The following is a 26,436-nucleotide window of genomic DNA, read 5'->3' as shown; positions in this document are numbered from 1 at the left end:
TTAGTTGTATTCTTGCTAACTTCTGTCCCCTTCATAATTTTTTCTATGTTCTTCTTACCAAAATTTCTTTGTGTTTATTCTGTGTTTTGATGCGTGTAAGTATCCAGCAGAAATTAAATCTGATATATAGTTTACATTAGGGCTGTGTGAAATTTTGGCAGCCATTTCATTTTGGGCCGTTTTGGTGCCCGAAACGCCAAATCTGAATTGGAACAGGAGGCTCAGAAACATCTATGAAACGAAATGAGGCATCCAAAATGTTTTGGAGATGTTTCGGAAAATTTTGGAGTTTTGGAGTTGGGCTTGCAGGGAAACAGCTGTATGCTGCTGCCCTGCCGTGTGACTCAGCTCCTCAGGGAGCAGAGATCTGTGCCAGGGGTCTCCTTGCTACCAGTGCCTGGTCCCTGCTGCCCCAGCTGGTCCCTGCCATGTGACCTGGCTGTGCAAGGAGCAGAGATCCGGAGCTACACAGGGCGGGCAACGGTGGTGAGGAGACCCCAGCATGGATCTCTGCTCCCTGCAGAGCCAGGTTGTGTGGCAGGGCAGTGCTGGTCCCTGCCATGCAAACTGGTTCTGCAGGGATCGTAGAAGCATGCAGGGGTCTCCTTGCCTGCACGGAGGGTAGCGGCCCTACCCTTCTCCCGGACGAGCCACCCACGGCCCCGTCCAGCTCCCCGCTGGGGCCCTTCAGCCCCTTGCCCCAAACCCCACCTGGCTCGGCTTTGAAACCGATTTGGCCAAAAAGAAACAGGACATTGATCTGAAACACCGAAATGAATCACTGTCCTCTGAAACGGCCAAATCCGAAACTGAATCAAAACACAGCTGTTTTGCACAGCCCTATTCTGCATGCCTTTATATTGCCGGTATTGTAGTGCCAAATCAGTACGAAAGTTACATGCTTGAGGATTACTATGCCTGTGCAATGTGTTCCCCCTTTGCTAAGTAATAGTGTTATACTCAAAGAGCTAATGAAGTGACTGGAAGGTTTCCATATACTTTGACCTTTGCAGTGCTTCCTATTAGGGCAGTGAGGGCCAGTCTTTTTGACGGGTATATCACGTGCAGCCCCTTTGCTTCTAGGGATAAATATGGCAAATAAAATAATCCATTTGTCTTGTCAGCCTTAAAAGAAGCTTTGGTAAAATAGGACAAACCTAGAGCTGTGTAAATAACTGGGTTTTTTGAGTTAAGCAGCCAGACTGGGAAAATAGTTTTTGAATTAGATTGGAAATATTTTCAGTTTTTATTGCAGAAATAGGAAAAATGGAAAACTCCTTTGCATGTTAAACAAAACGTTCTAGTTGTTATGACAAGTTTGATTTCCATGCACTTGTAAGAAAGGGAGAACAGAGGAGATGGTTCCTTTTTTTCTGGAGCATGGATCCAGGATATGGGAAAGCTGGATTCAATACCTTCCTTTGCTTTGAGAAATTGAACCTGTACCTCCCATCTCCAGGATAGTACCACAGTTAGCCTGGCCCTGTATGATATTCTGGGCTTGGTTGCTTTTAGCCTCTTCTTTTGATGCTGTCCTACTTCTCAGGTTACTGTTCTAACCACCAGGCAAGAAAGTTATTATCTCTTTTTCAGTGAAGATGTACATATTAGCTAATTGCCCATCAAGAACGATGGATTTCAGGGAGTATTTACATGGTCTCCCCCTTTGGCCTCGCTCACCCTTGGGGGCCGGCCATGTAAAGATTCCCTCTGCTGCCGCATCCTCCAGCCTCCGGGGCAGGAGCTCCCTCCTCCTGCCCACCTCTGCCTCACAGTGGGGCTTCCCCCTGCCCCCTCTCCCCTCCCTGCTCCCCTCACTCCCTCCTCCCTGCTGCCTCCCCCTCCCCGCTGGCTGTTGTTGGGGCCGGGTGGCAGGGGGGCGCTGCTACCATGATCCCCCCCCTTCCCTTCCCTCACTTTGTTCCTTCCCTGCCACTTAGCCCCGACAACAGCCACCACCATGACTTGTCCTGTCCCGCACCCACCCAGGTCCATGCAGCCTCCCTCCCTCCCCCTCCCTGCTGGCTGTTGTCAGGGCTCACTTCCCATTCCCCTTCCTCCCTCCCTCCCTGCCCTGACAGCACCCACCACCATGACCCCCTCTTTTGCCTCCCCCACTCCGTTTCCTCCCTTTCTCCCTGTCTGCCACCTCCCCCTCTCTGCCTGCTGTTCTGCGGGACACTGGGGACAGTCGGCTGCTACCATGACCCGCCACTTCATCAGGCTGGGAGGCATGGGGAAGCCCCGCTGCTTGGGCAGCCAGGGCATGTTTGCCGCTGCCACAAACTTCCCCAGCAGCGGCTGAAACTTGGGCCTGCACAGCCTGGGCTATGCAGTCAATTGCCATTCACCCTCTCGGTGGTGTGTACACAGTTGGCCAAAAGCGTTATGGACAGACAGACATATACAGGCAGACCAAGCCCTTGTATATAATTTTATAAAAAGTGGAACAGCCCTGACAGAGGGGACTGAGGGAGACCCACTGCAGTGTACTTATTTGGGATGCATGCCTAGAAGGTGGGAGATTTTGGTTCAAATCCCTGCTCAACATCAAGTAGTCTATGGACTCAGACCAAGGTCTGCAATTTCTTAGATAAGGGTCCTAATTAGAGGGCTAAAGTATTCTGAAGTGGGCATCTCTCAATCTCTCTTCTGGCGATGTAGGTCAAATTTACAAATAGTATCTGGAGGGTCAGAACTACATTTTTCAGCAAATAAACTGTGTGTAGAAAATAGAAAATTCCCTGCCCTAGTAAAATCAGAAGAAACTTATTTAAATCACTGTGGCACTTTGAACTGCTATTTGTATAGCTATAAACTGAATCTAAATATAAAAGTCCCCTTAAAGAAGACATTTGATAATTTGTTACAGGGTCATAACTTTAAGATAGACTTGTATTATATATTTTAGTTGTAATGATATTTAATATTCGTATCTATTTTTCTAGGCTTTCAAGACTATGGATGGCTACCTTGTGGTGGGAGCAGGGAATGATCAGCAATTTGTCACTGTGTGCAAGGTAACAGTACTTTAAATTTACAATATGAAGTGTTGGTACTACACTAACCTTGAGCTCTGTAAAGATAAGGCAATCCCAGTGATGGCTTTTTAATGTTTCATGTTGTAAACATGATTAAAGAGGATTAATAGTATGTTTGGCATAGATATTTAGGAACCAGTGTCTCCTGTAGAAGTCTATGGGAATTGTAGGTATTGAGCTTTTCTGCAAATCAGGCAGTAGGTCTTACAGGGGACTTGACTGACCAAAACCACTCCTAGTTTTGTGGATGGTGAGCTTTGTATAAGTCAAATACCTGAGTTCCTTTTTAGAAATAGGTCCCAGACTGATTCCATTCAATCCATGGTTAACAGAGTCATATGTGGGTGGCAAGTGGGGATTTTCTACTAAAGATCATAGGAAAGTAGGGCTGGTCAAGTAGTATAACCCCCTAGTCAACCTGGTTAAACCATCCCATCCAACCTGCTCTTGAAAATTTCCACGGATGGTGATTCCACAATTTCTCTAGGTAACCTTTTCCATTGCTTGACCACCCCCATAGTCAGAAAGTTCCTTCTCATCTCCAATCTAAATTTCCCTTGATGAATCTTGAGGCCATTGCTTTTAGTCTTGTCTTCTATGGACACAGAGAAAAGCCCATCTCCATCCTGTTCTGTAATTGCCCTTCAGGTATTTAAAGACTGTTAACAAATCCCCACTCAGTCTTCTCTTCTCCAGGCTAAATAATCCTAGTTCTTTTAGTCTTCCTTCATAAATGTCACTTCTCAGGCCCCTAATCATTTTTATTGTTCTCTACTGGAATCTTGTGCACAGCCTTCTTGAAGTGTGGGGTCCAAAACTAGATACAGTACTCCAGGTGAGCCACACCAGTCCAGTACTCAACAGAGTGGAAGAATCACTTCCCTTGATTTGCAAGTGACACTCCTGTTAATACTACCCAGTATGCTGTTGGCTTTTTTTTTTGCAACAAGAGCACACTGCTGACTTATATTCAGTTTATAGTCCACTATAACCCCCAGGTCCTTCTCTGCAGTACTGCAGCATAGCCAGTCATTCCCCAGTTTGTATTTGTGCGTACCATTATTCTGTCCCAAGTACAGGACTTTCCACTTGTCCCTGTTGAATCTCATCTGATTGACTGCGGACCATTTTTCCAGTCTGTCCAGGTCATTCTATACTCTGGAGGGTAGGGTTAGGCTCCAGATTACAGAAGGCGATATAGTTATGGATGATACAGTTAAGGCTGAAGTATTTAATTCCTTTTTTTACTTCGGTTTTCAAAAACAGGGGTAGCTGCAGTTGGTGATGATTGCAGTTGTTTCTGCAGTTATCTGAGCCAGTTCCTTCAGAATCTTTGGGTACATCTCATCCAGCCCTGCCAACCTGAAAACATCCAGCTTCTCTAAGTAATCCCTAACCTGTTCTGCCATTATGGTTCATTATGGAAACCTTTGGTCTTCCTCTTACTTTTGACATACTTACAGAATCCCTTTTTATTTCCTTATGTCCCTTGTCAGCTGCATCTCAAATCATGTGTTGGACCTCCTAATATTCTCTCTGCAAATCTGTGTGATACTCCTCTTCTTAGCTAGTACTATGACTGAGTTTTCATGTATTATAGGATTCCTTTTTGAGTTTCTACTTATTGAAGAGATTGCTGGTCTCCTATTGTACCTTCCCATTCTTCGGTAACATTGAGATAATTTGCTCTTTTACCATTAAGAGGGCCTTCTTAAAGTACAGCCAGCTCTCCTCAACTCCTCATCCCCTCAGACTTGTCTCCCATGGACTCCTGCCCACCAGTTCCCTGAATCTGTTAAACTCTGCTTTTCTGAAGTCTACTGTCTTTCTTCTGTTGCTCTCCTTACTTCCGCCCTTCAGAATCTTGAACTCATGGTCACTGTCATCAAAATTATCTTCTGCCTTTTACATTCTCAACCCACTTCTCCCTCTTTGTGAGCAGTAAATCAAGAAAGTCTTCCCCCCTAGTTAGCCTGTCTACCAACTGTCTCAAAAAACTATCCAAGGATTTGCTGGACTGCTTGGGCACTACTGTGTTTTCCTCCCAATAAATGTCCCAATAATTAAAGTCCCCCAAGAGAACCAAGTCCCATAATTTGGAAGCTTTCATCAGTTGTTTAAAGAAGGCCTTATCCACTCCCTTCTCCTGGTTTGGTGGGCTATAGCAGACCCCCACCATAACATCACACCTGCTCTTCTCTCCTCTGACTTTTACCCAGAGGCTTTTACCCAGAGGCTTTCAACAGGCCTCCCTTCCACTTTTGCACTGTGTTTCAAAACATGTGTACATTGCCTTTATATATAGAGCAACACCCATGATCATACTCCAGTTATGTTAATTATCCCAGGATTTGGGGCATTTTGGGTGCCTGCGACATTAAGAGGTCAGACAATCTGCAGAGCCATCAGCAGGTCCCCAATTAATAGGTCAAGGCTAATTGTGGAATCAGCTGACCCAGGGAGCCTGCAGGTGAGGCCAGGCCTGATGAAGGCAGTCACTTGATTGGAGGAAGGCTGGGTTTAGGCAGGGTATAAGCCCAGACCTGAGAGTAGGGTGACAGTATCATCTTGAGAACTGGTGAAGGACCATTGCCCAGCAGGAAGGCTGCAACTCCTGAATGCCAGCAAGGAAAATAATATATGAAGCAGTGTGGAGGTTTGGATAGGAACTAAGGGGATGGAGGAGGTCCCTAGGGACCCATTGTGGGATCCAGGGCCCTGAGAGAGGGGCTGAGTGTTTAGGAGACTTAGTGAGCCCTGAGAGAGGGGCTGAGTGTTTAGGAGACTTAGTGAAGGGTCTGGGTAAACCCAGTGTGTGGGGCAGAGTGTTGGAACCTATTGAGGGGTCCAGATGAGCCCAGAGAAGGAAGGGGCTGTGCTAGTGAAGATTTATGGAGGGCTCCAGGTGAGCTTGGAGAGAGTGTGCGATCTGTGGAGGGGCTAGAGAAGGCAGACCGATAGAGAAGAGAGGACTCACCCTGGGAATCTCAGCTGGCCTGTATGGGCCAGGAGGGGCGGGAGGTTGAAATAGACCATGGCAGAGACTGCCAGAGCTGGGTGAGCCTGGAGTTCTCGATTGGTGTGAAGCAGGGCCAGGGCCTAGGAGAGGCCAAAGGTCCTTGTGTGGCCACATCCGAGAGGAAGGGGTCAAGGGGCATGCAGCTCAGGATGACTGGTGCTATGGCTGGTGCTAGGCCATCTGAGGAGGAGGGATCAAGAAAAGGGGTCTGAGAGAGAGCCAGAGATGGGTGAGGGCATGGATATAAGATGGAGCCAGGGGGCCCAGAGGTTGGCAGCCCAAGGGGGGCATAGGACATCCAGGGGGAGCTCAGAGAGGGACAATTAAGATCAGGAAGGCCTGAAAACCAGTTCTGGGTAAGACCTGAAACTGCACCCTGTTGGGGCTGGTTAGTGTGGTGTGGCTGGCTGCCTGTGGCAGGGCAGCCTCCATGAAATGCCATGCATGGGCCAATCCAGGGAAAGGTGAGTATGGGGCACTGGAAAGCCTCAGCTACTGCTGTCTTGTGGGTTAGCCCGTGGAGGGGGAAGGCTGAGGGAGCACACCTCGACAGAAAAGCACCAAGTGGAAAGATCAGGACCATGTGGGTCGTGGCCCTGATAGGGGACAGGGAAGATCGGGACCAGATGTGAGGATGTGAGTCTAGAGGCCCAGCAAGGGGCCAGGGAATAGTGTAATGGGACCAGAAGGGTCCAGCGGCCCAGTGAGGGGCTGGGAATAGAGTGCAGCCTAGTAAGGAGGCCAGGAATAGCACGGGACCAGACGGGTCCAAGGGCCTGGAGAGCAGCCAGGAAAGTGGAGGACCAAAAGGGTCCAGGACAATAGACCAAAGGGGCTGGTAGCCCAGAGAGGGAGCTGGGACAAGAGACTGAGGGGCTTGGTAACCCAGGGAGGGGTTGTGTGAGACCGAGTGGTCTGAGGGCCCGGAGAGGGGCCAGAGGAGAGACTGTGAGGGAGAGCGGAGGCTGGGGACAAACAGGGAGCAGAGGCTGGGAGAAAGGAGGGAACAGGTTTAGAAGACAGGTGGCAGGGGGCCTGGTATATGCAGGGAACAAGTTGCTTGACCTCCCCATGCTATCTGCTCCCCTGCAGTGGTGCAGAGGATGAATTAAAGATGACCCTCCAAAAATAGAATCTAAACATAAAAACAGAACAGATTTATACATTGTCCATGTATAGAATCTAACATTGGGGGTCACCTTAGATTCGAGTAAATGTGGTACCTTGTTTTTCCATTGGTTCTTTTTGTCGTCTTTCTGCTCCTTCTGCAAAACGAATAATTCTAATATAACAAAAGCCTTAGTCTGTTTGTCTGTCTGTAATGCTTCAGGCCAACTGTACATGCACCTTTTGAGAGGGCATGTGCCGATTGGCTACAAGGGCCCAGGGCATTACAGGTAGTGGGAGGAAAGAAGCTGCCACGCCGCACCCCCCTCCCCCAACAACAGCTGGCAGGGAGGGGGAGGCGGCAGGGAAGCTGGGAGGCAGCGAGTGGGGGTGTTATCTGCCAGCGGGGGATGCAGAGGTTATGGGGGGGGGCGCATGGGGCTGGGTGAGGTGGGTGCATAGGTCCGGAGGTAGAGGAGCAGCACTGGCGGGCGCTGGGTGGCAGCAATCCGTCGTCGTCCCCTCTGCTCCCACCCCGCCATCATTCATGATGGGAAATTTGCTAGTATGAGAGAAGCAGACAAATTTCTTAACACGTGGGATTTGAATGGACTAGATAAAGCTAAACAGTTTATCCATCCTTGCTATAAATGAATGTTTGAGCACAAGTTGTTGTAGTAGATCCCAGCTTCTTTTCAGGGTTAGGTTCATTACTCATCTTGTGAAGATGAGGTTTTGCAACCTAGCTAGGGGTGTAGATGGCCACAGTAAACAGCTGTGCAAGATGGGTGAGATGTATGCTGCAGCTTTAATTTCAAAGTGTGCTGCTCCTCTAGTCCACTGTGCAGGACACTGATGAACTCCACCTAATGCAGTGCCCTTTGAAGTAGAAGCCACAGCAAGCAGTTGAGCAGCTTGTTCTTAATTAAGCACCCTGCTGTGAATTACCTATCCCTGCAAGAAAATCTGCTTCTGCTATCCCACTTCAGTCATGCATAAAGTAGTGCTATGTGAACCTCTAAAGTGTTAGTTTGATGGGCATTCCAAAATGTGGTTGTCTATCCTGGCACTTCTCAGAATCTTGTTGAGCTGTCAAACTTAAGTGAGTAAGTATTATTTTCCTTGTTTTGGTTGTATTAGATTAATGCTTTACACTTCTGGATGTGTTGTACCTTAAAGTACATTATTAAACATGATATAGTGGGCACCTGACCCTTTGTTTGTGGCCTGCTTAATAGCAACCATAGTCTGCTGGGTCTCTCCTTTCCCAGATTTAGTTGCCTAACTACTTGGCTATTGGAAATAAGAGGGGCTCCATCATCTGCATTTATGAATACTCTCTTCTGCTCTGAAGCTGGATTTTCAGTGAAAAAACATTTGCAGGAAAAAAAAATCCTGAAATCTGCTCCACTTTCTACTTTTAAGACAGCTTTATGAGAACTTTATTATAACAAATGGACCTAAAAAGATACGTGGTACAAGCAGTAGATGTTGGAATTACAACTGCCACAGTTACAAAATGTAGAGGCATACAACACAGTTAAAAATTCCTGTACTTGAGAGGAAAGAGAGTTTAATTCTTGAGGAAAAGTTCTGCTTGGGTTTTATTCTTAGAATGTTTCTGTCCTTAAAGAGTAGTGACAGACACGGACTGAGGCTAGGATGTCCAGCAACTCAGTAGGAGGCCTAGTTTAAAGTCAAATTAAGTGTTATAAAAACTGTTAAAGGCTAAGTTGAAGGTGACTGGTGGAACTAAAAAACCTAGTAAAGGGGAAGAGGCAATGAATGGAGAGAATTAATAATTACAGGGAAGCCCCAGACACTTAAGAGGCAAGAGGAACCCTCAGTAAATATAGATACCAATTCAAATATTTGAACTAGTATCAAAGAACCTTATTATGAAGGGTCAATGATTAAAATATGGAACATACGGAAGCTGTTGCCCCTGAAGACATTTGCTATGGGGATGTAACAGCCAACCTAAAGCTGTAAATGATTGCAGACTTTCTGCCAGTACCATATGTTTTTGGACAAGTAATCAGCAAGGAGGGGGAAAAAAGCCAAATTATTTGTTACAGTAGTTTCCCCTGGTTTTGAAAATAAAGAAAATAAATCCTTTTGATATTTGATTAATAGCTGAAGACTTTGTGACACCCCTCTATTTTTTATACCCATAGTATAGGCAACATGCATTTTACAGTGGTCAGCAATTAATAAAGTATGTTCTTGAGTGTGGCTGCTTTGATCTCTAAAACGAGACTCATCTCAAGTGGGCTAATGTATATAAAAATGTGCACACTTGTGCTTATTTTGAAAAAGACCAGCCCAACATATAAACTCCAAACATCAGTTCTTAGATCTGCATTTTAAATCAGCCAACTGAATTGAACAGATGATTGAAGGAGGTGTTGTGGAGTTTGGGGGAACCATCTTGATTTCAAAACACTCACAGTAAAATAAAATAACTGCTCATAAAAAAAATAACAACTGCCTCATACTTCTTTTGTCATTCATAAAAGAGCAAGAGGAACCAGGCTATGTTTCTATATATATAATGTAGGTGGACGTTAATTTAAAAAAAAACCCTGAAACTGAAATCAGTATAGCATGATGAGGCATTCCCATAAGTTTTAACCGGGTTTGAGAGTGAGACGGATGACCAGTGAAACTATTTCGGTCACAACTTGAAAACTCTATTATGATACACAACAACAAAGACTTATTTGTATTAATAAAGACAGTGCTTACATAGCCTTGGATTCAAGGGAAACCTGGCCAGGTTTTTCCCTGGGGGACTTTTGCTGATTTGGTTCCTTTTTTCTCTGAACTTCAGGGAAGTCCAAAGATGCACGGTTTAACCATGATAATATACTTAAAATGGAGTTTTCCATATTTGGTTGTGCTTTGGCGCTACGCCAGTCCTTTTTCATGCAGTGTGAATTTGGTGTTGCTGACAGTTAGTAAATTGTAGTTACTTTTTAATCCACAGAGGATATACAGCTTGGGCAGCTTTCCTCACATTTTCTAACAGTATGATTCTGATCTAATTTGAAGGGACCACCTATTGTGACAGTTCGTTGTTCATGCCTACTCTCTTCTTTCTGGGTGAAACCGTAGTTCAATAGAATGGAATTTTTACTATTAACTTTCATGGAACATGGATTTTACTCTTTGTATTTAGATGGCTGATAAGGTTGCAAGTTAGAGCCAGTGCTGCTGTTGTTGTTATCAACAGTCATTTACTTGTAAGTGGACCAAGACCACATCCTTGTTCATCCAGCCATGAACTGGTAATGACTTTCATGAAATGGTAATGACTTCACTCGCTGCCAGTCCGGGTTGAATTAATAGAAACTAAGGGTTAGAGGTCAGATCTAGAGATATCAGTACCATCCAAGTATCACTTTTGTGATAGTAATAGATGTGAGACTTTGGAAAAGACACTATGTAAATTGTTATATCTTCAGACAGTGATTGCTTGCAATGACTATGTGAACTCAGGTTAAGTACAGTAGTGGAATATTGTGTGTGTGAAAGCAAGGCTAATGGAACACAAATTTTGCTGCTCCTTTTAGAGATTTTCTTCTCCTTTACCCTGTTAATAATATGACATAGGAGTTTTTTACTTTAATCTGTTAGAAATTATATCAGCTATTAAAATATGTGTTACAAACAAATAGGGGCATTAATAGAGAGATTGTATGGTAGATTTCAATAGACCATATGTCCTTCTGGCCCATAAATGCTGCTATAAAACTGCCAGACTCTGTCTCCACATTTTTATTGTCATTTTTCAGTCTAATTTCACTTTGTCTGTGAATAATAGTAACATTTCTAAGTTGTCGGGTGGGAGTTACTTACAGAAGATATATTTCTCCTGGAGGTTACAACACCATTTTTCTTTATTAATTCTTCATGAGGAAATGATGAGCAGAAAATATGATACCTTGGTAGAAAATCCGTTTCCTTCTTATGGTTCTTATATTATCCTGAATATTCAGAGGGGGTAATGCAGGAGAAGTTAAAAAATATGGAAGATAATTCAAGGCATGATGAAAAGATTGCAAGAATTCACTCAGCCTTTGGACTACTATTTCTTGCTGCTCATCTGTGTGGGTACAAAGTATACTGCCAGGAACGATCCTGAGCGCTTCAGAGGACAATGTGAGCATGTGACCTTAAGAAGGAAGAGAACTGGAATACACTAGACACAGCTAGAAGTAAGCAATTGATTTCAGGCTCTTGGCTGCTGATTAATCAGTGGATAGGAGACACCAGAAGCAGACTTCACTGGCCAGAAGGCAGGAGTCACCCAACCATAAGGCTTGAGCTCCCATGACCACCACACTGAAGGAAGAGAAATTGGATAGTGGTGGTTGGGAACTACCAAGAGAAAGATGGAAGCACCTAATTGTTGTACAGACCTGTAATCTTGCAAATTGTATTACATGCCTGGAACATGAATTCAGGATATGATATAGAGATTGCCAAAAGTCAACCACCCCTCAGACAGTTGTCCCTTCCTACTCATCTATGTGGGCACCGGTCATACTGTCAGAAATGATGCTGAGAGGACATTCCAAGGTTCTTGGCAGGAAGATAAAGGGGCTTGTGGCACAGGTAGTTCTGTTGTCAGTCCTTCCTGTTGACGGTGAAGTCCTGGCAGGGACAATCACATAATCAAACCTGCATATGAAGGTGGTGGCAGCAGGAGGGTTTTGGCTTCTTCAAGAAGAATGATGATTGCTGTGCAGGGATAGGATCCATCAGAGGAAGCCTGTAAAAACATCTATAGGCATTATTCAGCTGCACTGGTGAGGACAGCCTTAAGCCTCGCTCTGGGGGAGGGTGAAATAAATACAGTAGTCTATACACAATTAGGATCTCGGACTGCCAGGAGTTAGGGGTTCAGTTCCAGGGAAGATATGGGAAACCACAATATGTATGAAAAAGGTGAAAACAGAAAAAAGCAGGGCTGTATGCAAGGTATCTTTGTAGTATTTTGGTGCCTATATACCAGTGAAAGGAATATGGAGAGTAATCAGTATGACCTAGAAAGTTATCACATTTTGCCCACAGTGTGTAAACAATTTTGAGTCTTAGTTGGCATTTCAGAAATTTGGTGAGAGAACTGCCACAGTTGAGGGGTATAGCTTGTTCTAGTAGGAGAGATTTGGGGGAGAGAGGAGGAATTTCACTATATGTTACGAACATAGCATCATTTGTTCTGAGGTCCATGTTGAAGAGAGTACCAGATAAACTGTTGCGTGTATCAGGGTGAAGAGAAAGAGAGTGAAGAATAGTATCATGGTCACCTACAGCTGACCACCAAACAGGAATGTGGATAAAGGATTCTTCCAGCAGATACTCATAGCTCATAATTGCAGATATTCTTGTTAAGGGGGATGTAAACTGCCCTGATTTCTGTTGAAAAAAATAAATATGGAAAATGTCTAGGAAGTCTTAAAATGTGAGAGCATGGCTTTCTATTTCAGAAGGTGAAGGAAACAAAAGCAGTCATCCAGAAAAAAGAATCCAGTGGAGAGCAACAATAATTATAAGAGGCCTGAAGGATCAACACTGAGCTATTCCAACACAGTGGAAAGATCAGAATAACTGGAAGAGACTGATGTGGCTACACAAGGAGCTTCTTAGTTATCTGATCATCAAGAGTAATATATGCAGGCAACGGAAAGAAGAACATACCACTAAAAAATGAGCGTCCGTCTTTAAAAAGGGGGTGGGAAAAGGAGGAGGACTCGGGGAATGATGGATTGGACAGCCTGACTTGAGTTCATATGATGCTGCTAGAGTACATTATAAAACATTCCATTTGTAAATATCTGGAGGATGAAGGTATGATCATTACCAGTCCACATGAATTTTTATAAGGACAAATCATCCCAAACCAACTTAATTTTCTTCTTTGATTGGGAAATAGGAAAATCTTCCTCTGGATTTTCCAGCTGTATCATAAACTTCAAATATAATTGACATATCTTTGTTGTGATGTATAACTTGGATATAGCTTTCAGTGCTTCATTTGAGTGTCTCGCCTCTCTCTCCACCCACAACATAGTAACTTGCAGTCTTTTTAATGTGCTGGAATGTATATAGGACAATAATGACAGTGTTGACAGTTAACTAGATTTAGGACCAGTTTGTGCTCTTGTCTCTTCTTCTACTTGCTTATGATGCTACATAGGTAACTTCTGTTACTTTCTTTCTTTTTTCATCTTTTTTTTTTAAACAATGATTAACTAAGAGTGTGTCTTGAAAGGTGTCTTATGTCCATATAAATGTCCTTGGCTAAACAGACAGTCTTTATGTTACTGCCAAACATGTTTCTTAATCACCACATTTTTTTTTTAAATTTAGATCCTGAATTTGCCTGAAGTCAGTAAAGATTCAAGATATAAGACGAACAAGCTCAGAGTTCAGAATAGAAAAGAGCTGATTGAAATATTATCAGCCCGGTAAGTGTCTTAAATTGGAAAATATTACTTTAATGCATTAATCAACATAGTATTGTGTATAAGCTGTGTCTTCTTTTGCCAAGATTGCCACTTTCTTTTTATCTTTTGGAGTACTTTTTGTAATTTAGGTTACTTATTACTCTTTCAGTCATTATCCATGGTTGTGTCGTGTTAACAGAAAGATGTTGATTTTTACTTAAAATCCACTTTATTTTTTTTCTTTAAAAAATATAATTCTATTTTCTCACAAGAAAGATGCCTACTACTACTAGTATTACTTTTTAGCACTTCATTTCATTTCGAAGAGTTATTTCATTTAGAAGATTTTTAGGCAAGCAAGCAGCTAAGCAGTAGCTTCTTGTGCTAAGACCATTTTAACTTGCCTTCCATAACTTCCATAACTTGAATCCCAGTTAAGAAGTAAGCATGTTCCACTACTGGACCTGAGGCCCTTGAAGTTTAATTTGTTTCCTTTTGTGACTGGAGTTTGAAGTTTGCCTTGGGGACTTTTCAAGAATCTCCTGCTTTAGACATGTGGAACTGTTCTTTTTTAAGGTTCTCTCTCTCTCTCTCTCTCCTTGGATACCTCCATGGATAAATTCTTTGTTGTGCTTTTGTAGAAAACATTTGTTGACCTAATTGATCTACATGGTACCCAGCAGTTAAGGGTCAGCTTCCTAAGGAGAATTCTCATAAGATTCCTAAAGAATTTGCAACCTTCCCATCCTCCTAGTATGTTTGAGAAGATCTCATGTCTTTGGAGTTGCCCTCTGTTTAGCTGAAGAAGAGGGTCATCATGAAACAGGAGGTACCCAGGACCAGCTATTTGCTTTGTATCCAGTTCTAGATGAGAATGCAAGCTGTATAACCCAGCCCACACATCATTTCAGCATGTCTCGGGACTTGTTTGTGATGAATAGCGGAGGCATTTTGTCTTATTGTTAATAATCCAAAAAAAGCCACGTAATAATTTTGATATTTTAAAGCTGGGGCATGTCAGTTTCTATTTACAAATGAATATTTATTCTCTGTCTTTCAAACAGCCAATTATTTCTGCACTAGGAAATCTTAAGCCACATGTTTACTCTTTTTAGTTCATCTAGAAAGGGTAAACTCTTATATAAAGCCTATTTTTCCCAGTTCATATGTAATGTAATTACCTGGAATGCAATTACCTCCTTTTGTATTTCTTTGCACTTTCCAACCCCTTCTTAACCATTCCCTTTCAGGTGTCCCTCCAATAATGAACAAAGTAAAGTACCTTCAACTGAAAGTAATAGTTGACCATATTCAATTATTCAACAATATCCAGGCAAACTAGCTTATTTCCATTATTCCCCGTCCCCCCTCCACCAAAAAAAAAAGCAAACAAAAAACCAAAAACAATTGAGGATTGCACCCCATATTTCCCTTTGGACTTTCAAAATCTACAAGCATTTTTATCAGTTAGCTTCTAGGAGTTTCAGTTTATTTATGATACATATGTGTTCAGTTGTACCCATGCGTTAATAGTTGGCTTAACTCCTAGGTATCCACCTTAAGTTGAGATACTAGCTCAAAATGATGTGAGTGGCATATCAACCACCGCAATCTGTGATGAGGTACTGAAGGATTTCCGGTAGGGTAGGAAATTACTCAAAAATGTCTCCAATTCTCTTTTTCCAAACTTCTAGACATTTTGGGTATAGGTTTCCTTAGACCAGGAGTGCTCTACCTTCAACCTGCAGGCCAAATATGGCTTGCAGAACCTTGGTGTCCAGCCCATGGGGCATCCCATGGAAATTAGCCATACATTAGTGTGGGAGCAGTGGCAGCTAAGACTTCAACCCCTCCCTGCTGCCAAAATCCCAAGCCTTACATGCTGGGTAGCAGCCAGGCTACAACCCTCCCCTCACCGGATTGGGGCTGGGCAACATCCCCTTCTCTCTGTGCAGCTGCTTCGGGGCCAGTCCATGATCCTTTCTCCCCCTGTGGATCCAAAATATGTCCCTTTTCCTTCTCCCAGCCAAGTTGGTGCTGGGCCATGTCCTCTTCTACCTTAAGGACTGTGCTGTGCCCCTTTCTTTCCCACCTGGTCAAATTGGGGCCATGCCACTCACTTCCCCAGCGCAGCTGGTTTGGGGCCATGCCATACCCTCTTCTCCTCCATGGGGCTAAGCCATGCCCCTTTTCCTCCTACCCAGCCATGTTGGGGCCAGGCCATGCCCCCTTCCTCCTGTGGGTCAGGTTACACCCACTTAGGGTAGATTTGGGCTGGGTTATGCCCTTTTTTCCCTCCTGGGGGAGGGCAGATTGAGGCTGGGCCATGCCCCTTCTCACTTGAGGGTGGATCAGGACTGGGTCATGCCCCTTTGTCCCCCCACCCCTGGGGCTGGGCCAGGCCTCTTGCTTCAAAAGGCTGGATTGGGGACAGGCTGCCACACAGTTACAAGTTAGACAACCACACAGTTACAATCTCTGCAGAAACCTGCAGAGGTCAAACAACATGTTATGTATGTTGGAGGTGAGAACAGTCTAGCTATCTCGGAGAGCTTTTCTTGCTTAAATGAGAAACAGGCTGATTACAGGTGACTGACAATTCCAAAGTCATGTGCATACAACCAGCCCTAAGAGTTCATTCTTATCCACTGTGCCTGACAAGACACCATCAGGTTCTGAGAATGGTGTCTCTGCCTTCCTGTCATACCTCACTCACTCCAGCTTCCTGGGAGGCACAACACTTCAAATCTGATATAAGCAAGAAGTTCACTACTCAGGTTGAGTGGTTTCTTAAGAAAACTATGGTAATTTTGCTTTTCATAGGTAATGAACATAGGTAACTATGGTAATTTTGCTTTTCTCTGCCTCTTTTGTGGCAGAGAAGATGAAGCTTCATGTTCCACCGGTGATAAAGGTCACGGAGTCCTTGATGCTTTTCATTCAATACCAGTAGTCATCTGGGAGATCAAACAGCACAGAGTTCATTAAATGTTAGCAATTTGTAGTTAGCTCACTAGTTCTTCAACTCAGTCCTCCTAAATCTGGTATTCAAATTCCTATTTCTGCTGGATTTCCTGTTATAAGGCCAAAGTCAGAATACTCCTATGCTCAGTGACTGTGGGCCTTATGTATAGAAATCCCACAATACCCAACACAATGTTAATGAATTTTGTGAGCTCAGAGAGCCTCATCCAGCCTGACTTATGAGAGGTATTAGACTTGGATGGAGGAACCAAAGTGGGACAACACATCCCAGTTGGGGGCATACAAAGCTCTCAGTCCTCAGTTTATGAAAAAAGGCTGGCGGAAGACTGAAACCTTCCATCGATCTTGTCCCTTAGGGAAAGGAAGAGAAGGGATCAATGTTGAACTACTACTTTGGGCCTATTCAAACAGATTTGCCTGCGAGTCCAACTGGGGCCAGAGCCTATAAAGGGGGCTCTGCAGGAAAATAGTCCTGGCGTGATGTATGAAGAACAGGAAGTTATTTTATTTGTGTTTGGTGTCCATTTTGATCGTCAGTAAGTGTAGACAGCATGGAGTTCTATGGACCCAGCCTTAGGGGTATTTACCCTACCTGTAATCAAGCTGAAGGGTGATTGAACACAGCCCTATCATGCTCTTGTGGGTACCATGGGAGAGGAGTGCTATGATAAGGCACTTTATGTATTTAATTTCTTCATCTAGTTTCATATATTTCTTAACCAGGTAGACTGCATCATAGCGTGTCAACTTCTACTTGGGCTGTTTCCAGGAATTTTAATGCAAGTCGCTTGGACAATCATAAGCCCTCAGTGAGGGAAACCTTTGACACCAAGTGGAAAAGATTTTCCTTGTTGGTGTCTACCAAATATAATAATTTTTTAGCTTCCTTAATCCCTTTAAATTTGAATTGCTTGTTACCACACAGGCACTATGGAGGTTGGTTTTTTTTTTGTTTTTTGTATTTTTTTTTGTTTTTTGTAGTGCTGCAACTGTCCATCTGGCAGCCATATCAGTTTAAAACACAAGTGTCTTGTGAGCCCATCTGGCAGTAATATCAATTCTAATGCAGGGATTTTCATAGTATATTATTTCATGAAGAGTCACTAGCACTGAACAAGATATACTATTCAAATAAGAAAAAAAAAGTATTATCCTTAAAGTTATTTTTTCCCTATATGTTAATTTCTCTTCTTCATCCCAGAACTTCTGTCAGGTTTCCTGATACAGATTTAAAGAAACTACGCCAATCTCCTCTCCCTTTCTATCATTATTGAAAAGTAGTTAATGTTTTCTCACCTACGTGTGAGCGGTGACATTCTTGGAATTTAATCTTAGTGCTTAGAAAACTGATGGGATCACTGTTTTGCAGAGATAAATAAAGCTGTTATTTTGAATTTAGTTCGGTTTTAAAACATAGCATTAATCTTTTGACATTATGGCTCTGTCTGGTGCCAAGTTTGGGTGGGCTGTGCTGCTATCTTTGATTTCTGATCCGTGTAGTTATTTTTGTGTCTAGATGGACAATATTTGAATAAGAAAGAAAGCTGACATCCAATGAACAGTTAGTTGCCCTTGAGTAGCTTGCCAGTGTTTTCTTATTCATTTTTATATCTGTAGCCATTAGTTCAAATTACCTCTCTACTGTCTCAATTACTGTTTTACATCTTGCCTGCCAAAGTTTATGTGCTTTTCTATTGGCATCATTTAGGCTGAATTTCCATGTAATTTATGTGCAAGTGCAGATTCTGCCTGTGCATACACTTTCAGTGTAGATATATCCAATAGTATGCTATTATGTCATGTTATTGTGAATTATTCTGGCATTCGGTATTGGAACACTGATTGTAACAAACATCTTTGGCATTCTAGGGGAGGTTACATATGTTTGCATATTCATTCCATGGTAACTTTGTTTTTATTCAGTAATGGAAAGTCCTTCGTTCAGTAAAACTGTTCTGTAAAGTAAACTTTCTGTGTAGGCATTTGGAGATTTATGTGATTAGGTCTTGCTATCATTCCTCAGTACTACACAAGTTCAAACCTGAGGGGCTTTCCATTTATTTCTATCTCGTCCTCCCTGTCCCATTAAGCTATTAGTGTTTTAGAAGCTGTTAGTATGTACACAGTTGTCCCTTGCAAGTATCTCCTGTTTTTCAGAGATTTGAGTTTAGGTTATCTTTTGGTCATGTAGCTTCTGACTGCCATGTTGGAAGAAGTCAGTGGACCTCAACCACGCTAGGGATGCAAGGTTTCACCAAATACATAGGAGAGGTGCTAGACTCTCCTGGAATGGTAAGGCTCTCAAGATCCTGGCTCCCAATCATGGAAGCAAGGGAGAAAGCCTAAACCCCACAGAGGGACCAGGATCTCTCACATCCTCACTCGCATGGGAGAGGGGCTCATGCACCCAGAGGGATAGAGGCTCCCTCGTGTTCTGAGTACCTGCTTGACTTGTCATTAGAATATTGTGTTTAATACTCTTTCTTCAAAGGGAAAGCCGATCCCATTCTCTGGCTGGGGTAAATATAGTGTAATAAAGACTCTTTCAGGGTCCAGTCAGAACCATGATTTAAATACTCACAAAGGAAACATTGGTAGAATTTATCAACCTTAAGAAATGCTGGTTTTTAAGCGGGGGAGGGAGCTGTGTCTTGGGAACCCCTAGCTCAAGTGACACCAAATTCAGATCAGTAGCTTTCTTCTCTACTTCCATGAGGCACAGTAAACTTCAAAGCAATTTGAGTATGCTTGTGGATACTAGAGTCCTTGGAAAGGTTGACCTTTAAACAGAAAGAATGCCTTTACTGGGACATTCATGGAGAGAACTACAGCCTTACACAGTAGCTTTGGGAGATGTGACGTGCTGCTTTCATCTCGGTGGATCTTTTCATTCCCCGTTTCCTATGCCAAGGCTTGAGAGCCTGTGGTGTGCATCGGGCACGCCTGTCCTCAACTATGCAAGACAGCGCTGTGAGAAACAGGGCTTCTCCAGAGGCCAGTTCACATGAGTTAGGATTCAGATTTTTTTATATATTTAAATTTTCCATATTCCAAGCCAAATTAGCCAAAACAAATTCCACGTCCAAGAATCAGTCCAGAACCATAAGTAACCCTACTGCCAGGAAACATCCTCCACCCCTGCCAGGAGCTTCAGATATTTCCTACGTCTTTTGGCAGACATCCTATGTGCAGGCCCAAGCCCAGAGGCTTGAAGTTCAGATGTCCCCAAGTTTTGCCTGCCCTCAGGCTGCAGGAGCAAGCTAAGGAGGAGCCTCCCATTTCTATAAAATGGGCATTAAGGCCCAACACCTCAGTGGGTACTAAACCACGCCAGAAGAACAGTTATTGCTAGGAATGCTTACAGAAAGGGACTCCTACATCTCAGAGCATGTGTGCACAAGGGAAAAAGGCTTAGACCATCCCACTCAGACTCTGGCTCCATTGGGAATAAGAGAGCGTTTCAAACCTCCCCACCAGATAGACAGGGCTTCTGGGTCCCAACATGTGTGGGAGAACAAGAACAGTGACGTAGTCTCAGCAGGGGAGACTGTTGGTCTGATGAGCACCCCTAATCTCCACACATGCCCTGCTACACTTCCCATATCAAGTTCTACTTCTTCCAACCCTGTCTTCTCTCCTCCTGCAGTGCTCCTCCCCATAATTCCTTTTCCCTGATTCCCCACACTTTTCCACTCCACTTTATTCCCCATTGCACTCCCTGTACTCTCCCACCAAACATTTGTATGTGTCATTTATTTTCTTTTCAAAAAAGAGTTTCAGTGCCTTCTGAATTTTCTGCTGTACTCAGATTACGTTTCCCCAAAACAAATACAGAAATAAATCTTTGACTGAGGCAGATTGTAGGAAGATGCCTCTCTTGTTAGATTTCTGCCAAGAATCAGATTTAAAATGATACTAGCAGGGTGTAGGTCAGGGTCAGTGGCTACTGCACATCCCCTGAGAGGCCCAGTTCATGTGAAAACTGGCAGACCGGAAAGCGTTTTGGCTACTCTTGTCTGAGCATGCATAATGTAAGCCATTTGAGTTGTGAGTTAGGCTGACCACACTTGAGAGGAGAGCCCATTCTTTTTCCTGAATTCTGCATTGAATTTTGCTTTCCTAAATAAAGAGTGAATGCAAGGGCTGGAGCAAACAACAAGCAAAACATTTGTAGTATTTGGTAACATTAAGAAAAAGTTGTTTTGGGAGGGGAAGAGAGAGCTTATTTTGGGAAACCCTTGATCAAGTGACCCTGTATTTGGAATACAAACCCTATATAGCACCCTTAAGAGACGCAGCAAATTTCAGAGCACTCTGGGTTGTAGAGTATTTGAAACAGTCAACCTCTGAGAACTTCTTTTAGTTTAATCTTAACTATAGCAGAAGCATAACTGGTGCTCCTGTGAAATAGAAAGCACATCAGCTCATTGTAACTGGGCCTTGTGCACCAGTAATTGATTGATTCTACGTAATTTGGAGACCTAAATTACTACAGACTTGGCAACAGAAGAATTAGAGCTAGGAAAAATTCATCATAATGTATCTATTCTATACTTAAAAAAAAAATCTTTTAGGCAATTTAGTCTTAACCCTGCCCACCACAGCTGGGGAGAGTTGCTTATGTAAGGAGAAAAGAAATGAGCAGGAAGGAAGCACAGAGGAACCTGATCCTCCATTAATGAGAGTTTTGCTAACTCATTTCCATCTACTAGCAGAGGAGGGGAGCACCTAGAGAAAAGTGCTTAGTGAAGTGCTTAATTTGCTCAGTGAGGAGCATAGCTAAGATTACATCTACTGATGTGCCTCATTCTCTGCAAATGTCTCATCTCCCCTATTGTATTTACTGCAGGCTCCTGAGAGGGATGTAATTTCAGTTTTTGTTAAAAACAAAACAAAGCAAAACATTGCATAAAAACTCTGAGGAAAGTGAAATTATAAAGAATGAAGCAGTGAGAATTTTCAAGTGACATTTAATGGAAAGTGATTTGTCCTTTTTAAAAACATCTGCTTTTTTGAGGGTCCCCCCCCCCCCTTCATCCACCCCCTTTAAGTCCTAGGAATCCATTCATATAAAACAATAAAAATATAGCTATTCAAACTGTTGCTATTAGAAACCCAGGAGATTGACACTTCTGAGTATTCATTATTATATGTGTAGTTATTTGCTCATGAAGGGAATTGAAAGTTCTCAAGAATTTGGTGTCTGTTTTTTCTCTGCCTATTTAGAAAGCTCCTAACCACTGCATTACTTAGGCAGGATGTACAGATTTGGGATTACAGTAGAATCTTCTCTCTCTTCCTTCATGACATATGTCCATATTATAAAGCCATTCTATAGTGATCCCTTTTGCTGCAAACACTCAAAAGCAAAGCAAGCTTATGGAAAGGTTTGTTAGATGAAGAGTATAAGGAGGTGGGAGAGGAGGGATAAATGACACTGAAGTTGTGCGGTAAACATAATTGTTACTGGGGCACATTCTCAGATATTGACTTTTTATCATATTGGGCGTAATCCAAGTCCACTGAGGTCAATGGAAATGTGATCAGACCTCCTATCATCTTTTACTTTTCATGACCACTTAAAATAACAAGAACATGAAATGATGAGATGGTTTTCTATGATTATTGAGTTGCTGTGTCTTTATATACATTACTGATTTGCAATTAACCATACTCTCTCTTTCCTGTATACAAGAAAGGGCATCTTTGGGTTATAGTTTTCTTGCTCAGCCTGGGCAAAAGGAAGAAAGAGACTTGGAGAGGGGGTCATATTTCTAGCTTTTGAGTACTGTAAAATGTTACACACATAAAACAGTGATAACAACAAGCCTGAAACATTTTGGTAAAAGACAGTGCACCAGATCCTAGTGCCGTGGAGTAGGAGAAAACACAAATAATGTACTCTGAGTACATTATTTAGGCAAAATTAGTACTATGTACTAACGAGCTATCTATTATGAAGTTACATGGCAAAAGTTCAGGGTTTTACTATTTCTATTATAAGCTGATATTGTAGATATTTATAACTTGGCCTCAGAAAAATCATTCTGGCCTGAAACATAACAGTTAATCAATTTTAGCAAAAGAACTTGTGTCCCATGACAAGAGGATGATATGGAAAGACACCAAGGGGCAGAGGCTTCAGCTTTTATTGGAATACCAGTAATGCTAACCAAAGTGCCTCCTGGTTGCCACGAAGACTAGGGCTTCTACTGGAAAATCCAAGGAATTCATTACTTTGATAAACATTAGATACTTCCCAGAAAATGCAGCAACCCAAATATATTGGTGTCAGGAGATCTATGCATACCTGTCATCATGCATAGCCTCTCCACGTCATTGTGTTTCAACCTATGCAAAGTTGGCCACAAGTTGTGATCAGTTTGCTAGGTGGATGAGTGCTGACGGGAAAATATTTTGCAGTTTGGGAAAAAATTAAAATCACTTCATTATTTGTAAAGCACCTATCACCACAGTACCTAAGGACGTCTATACACAGCAGTGAACTGTTCCGATGTACTGTAATGCAGTTCATTAAAAGGAGACTCAATTAATTGAGTCTGCTACAGCCTGGTAATTACCGTGCTCCAGCAGCCTCCAGTGTCTCATGTATCAGCATCCCCAAGCTGAAAAATGGTGGTGGGGGTGCTTTAACTACAGCTTGTTTGACAAGCGCCCCTGCCGTCATTTTTCAGTGTGGGGATGCTGATACATGAGATACTCCAGGCACTTTAATTAGAGCGTCTCTCAGAGCCACTGTAATTAAAGTGCCACCCCTCCCCCCTACTCCTGGAGCACGTGTATAAATGCCCTAAGGCTCTAAGAAGTGGCACTGACAGGAAGCAGAATTTCAATTCTGTGAAAATTTTCAAGTTTTGGAACTTGTTTTATATTTAGTTTAATATGAAATGCCAAAAACTTGACATTTTTACAGAACTGAAATCACTTAGTATTTTGAAAACAACAAAACAAAATATGTTCTCCCAAATTCTTGCGTTGCCAGGTTGCAGTGGAGCTGTGAACCCAGAAGCCCTGGCAGCTGTAGACTGAAATTGACAAAATTCTTGCTTGTTTCACTTTTGCACACCTCTGAACACAGTGGTAAAACTAATGAGAATCTTGGGTGTTTATAGATGGCGTTTTAATTAGAGCAGCTCTCGGAGAGCTCTAATTAAAGCTCCTGGAGCATCATGTGTATCAGCGTCCCCATGCTGAAAAATGGCAGTGGGAGCGCTTTAACTAAAGCTCGTGCAGACACAATTAATTGAGTCTGCTCCAGTATGTTGTAATTACATGTTGTAATTAATGGTCTTACAGCAAGACAGCGATTAGTTTCATTGCTGCTATTTAGAGGTGAATTATGTTGATTTAATTCCCCAGCTCTGAGAGTACCTTGTCTTTGTCTCTGCTGCAGCCCATCAGGTGGGCAGGTATGGACTTGGCTGAGTTCAGGAAACCCTGGGAATCATAGTTACTACACTCCCAGGCTCTTGAGTTCACTGGAGCTTCCAGGTTGTTGTCTTCTCTTCATGCTGTTTTGGAAGACTGTCGAGTAACTGGGAGCTTGGGGGCTGGAATTCTCCTGTCTGCCCACCTCCTGGGCCAGCTGGCTCCCCAGGCAGGTTGACTCCTTAGAACTGGGGAACCTGTGGAAACAGCTGGCATGGGAATCTGGTAGCTCATATGGCAGGGTGCCTTAGAACTGCAAACCCTGGAAGCTTAGACTCTCAGCATCCCATTAGATGAGCTCTGGAGGAACTGGATGGATGTGCTGGCAGGAAACCACATAGATTTCCTTTGGGAATTTACCAACATTGAACTGTTTCTGTGAAATATTTTGATATCAATGAATCTGCAAATTCCAACTTAAAATGTTTCATTGGAATTTCTCCAACCCACTCCTCTTGGAACAGATGATGGGCCTTCTCTCTCTCTAACTTGGATCCTGTAACCATTTTCTTCACTAGAAGCTAAGCTGAGAGCAGGTGTGATTCTTGTAACCAGTCAAGATGAGTACTACATCAGTACCAACCACCTTTGCTTGGCCATTTCGCATGTGTGTAGGATAAAGGTGATGGAGTGTAATTATAAATACAGACCTCTAAAAGAGTATTGATATATTTTGATATATTAAGGCAAGAAGAGGCGACTGGAGGCAAAAGAATTAATTGACATCACCTTAATTAACAATTAGAAGAATACAAGCTGAAACACATCAGTGTTTCCACAGTTTCCTTAGAGAGAGGTAGAATCAGATTTTGTGCCACATTTCACAGTGATTCTCTTTTTCACAAGTACATAGCTGAATAAAAAGAAGCATACCTCACCTAACATAATACAGATAAATACAGTTGTTTACTAAGCTGCTCTTGGAGTATGATAGGCAGTTGCTAAACCTACATTTTCGCTCACTGTGATTTTTGTATCTGTAGTTAACATTTAGATAGAATATATGTTTTCTGCTTAATTGAACTGATATCCAAATTTTGGGAAAAATACTACACCTTTTGCATCTATTAAATTACCACATATTCTCTGTGTTTCAGATACAGGTACAGTGCTATGCATTTCACAGCTCTAAGTGCTGCTTCAAATACTTTTAAAAAAGAAAGCATGTTGCTATTTCAGTTCCCTTTCCTGAGGGGAATTTTGAGTTCAGCTTTCGAGGAGAACATTTCCTTTAGGCATATTGGCAGTGATACAAAAGGATTGGGTTCCCATCATTTCTGTGGTATAATTTCTGATACTTCCATAGTGGATTTAATGTTGACATGACACGCATTATGCTGGCAATAGGAAACCCTACTGAATAAGTTTCATACATCTATAAATAGATTGGTGCCTCTCCAGCTGTATTATGGGACTAGTGCTCTGTTGAAAGCCACACCAGTAGTGCCTAGTGCTCTTGGGGGAAGCTTTTGTTGTCTGAGATGTCTTGAAGCCTAGCTTCACTTTGGCATAGTGTTTAGACATCTGAGAACCAGTTTGATTCTGGTTGCCACCTCCATCACCGCACTCCCTCCCTTCTCTAGAGTGTCTTTAAACTGTTGGTAAAGGATGAAGACTGGTCCTATTAAGACTGCCTCATTTAGTTTATGCTAACAAGTATGAGTGGCTATGGGAACCCGCATATACTGTCTGTTACTGCCACTTTCTTGGGACACTGGAAAGCCACGGTATTTCTAAAAATGGTGACCTGTGTCCATCTTTTTATGCACAAACATATGGAAAGGGTGGGAGGGAGAAAGACAGGACATATTCTGATTATCCCTGAAGACTTTCTGGCATCATCCTCTGGGTTACAACAAATTTGATCCTCTAGTCAAATGGTTCCCCTCATTTGACTGTTCTTGAATGATCCTAGTATAAAGGAAAGAGAGGAATTGGTAATTAGGACTTCCTGTACTTTGGAAAGTTAGAAGATGCAGATATAATGGGGAGGAAAAATAGAGTTGTTTCGTTGTAAATACTGTTTACTGGGTGAAAATTTGGAAGACTTTCTCTTGGAAAGCTTTTCAAATTTCACTACAGACTGTGGTGCCTACATTTATCTAATAAACCAAATCTTGTGTAGTTATCACCTAATCCAGTGACCATAAAATCTTTTAAAGTGGGACTTGTCATGGTAGATTGTATCTGCAAGTAAATCAGTGCAACCATGTTGACTTCAAAGACTTTGAGGACTTATGGTCTGATAGGTCACTGATCACTAGTCAAAAAGAGTCTAATTAGTCACAAACACAAGTGAGACTTCAGTAAATACTTGAAGTAGTTATTTTGGGGAGAGTCTAATTGCATATTTACTGTACACTTGGGGACTAATGATCCA

At 42.7% G+C, this 26,436-nt stretch overlaps 1 protein-coding gene across 8 annotated transcripts in view; it reads left to right on the top strand.

Annotated features, from left to right (window-relative positions):
• The window catches only part of SUGCT (succinyl-CoA:glutarate-CoA transferase), a 552,725-nt gene that overhangs the window by 229,685 nt on the left and 296,604 nt on the right, over nucleotides 1–26,436 (top strand). For 7 of the 8 annotated variants that reach the window (XR_009462532.1, XM_059728663.1, XM_019483386.2 and 4 more), the window contains 2 exons: nucleotides 2,949–3,020; nucleotides 13,546–13,643. Coding sequence is in view for 7 of the 8 variants with exons in the window: in XM_059728663.1 (XP_059584646.1) it covers nucleotides 2,949–3,020; nucleotides 13,546–13,643 (170 nt within the window). In the remaining variant the exon portion in view is untranslated. The remainder of the gene's footprint in view (nucleotides 1–2,948; nucleotides 3,021–13,545; nucleotides 13,644–26,436) is intronic. The other variant, XM_059728662.1, reaches the window with a different exon arrangement.

This window comes from Alligator mississippiensis, chromosome 5 (assembly GCF_030867095.1).
Source record: "Alligator mississippiensis isolate rAllMis1 chromosome 5, rAllMis1, whole genome shotgun sequence".
Taxonomy (NCBI): Eukaryota; Metazoa; Chordata; order Crocodylia; family Alligatoridae; genus Alligator; species Alligator mississippiensis.
The sequence above is the reverse complement of the archived record's forward strand: the minus strand, read 5'-3'. Positions and strand labels throughout refer to the sequence as shown.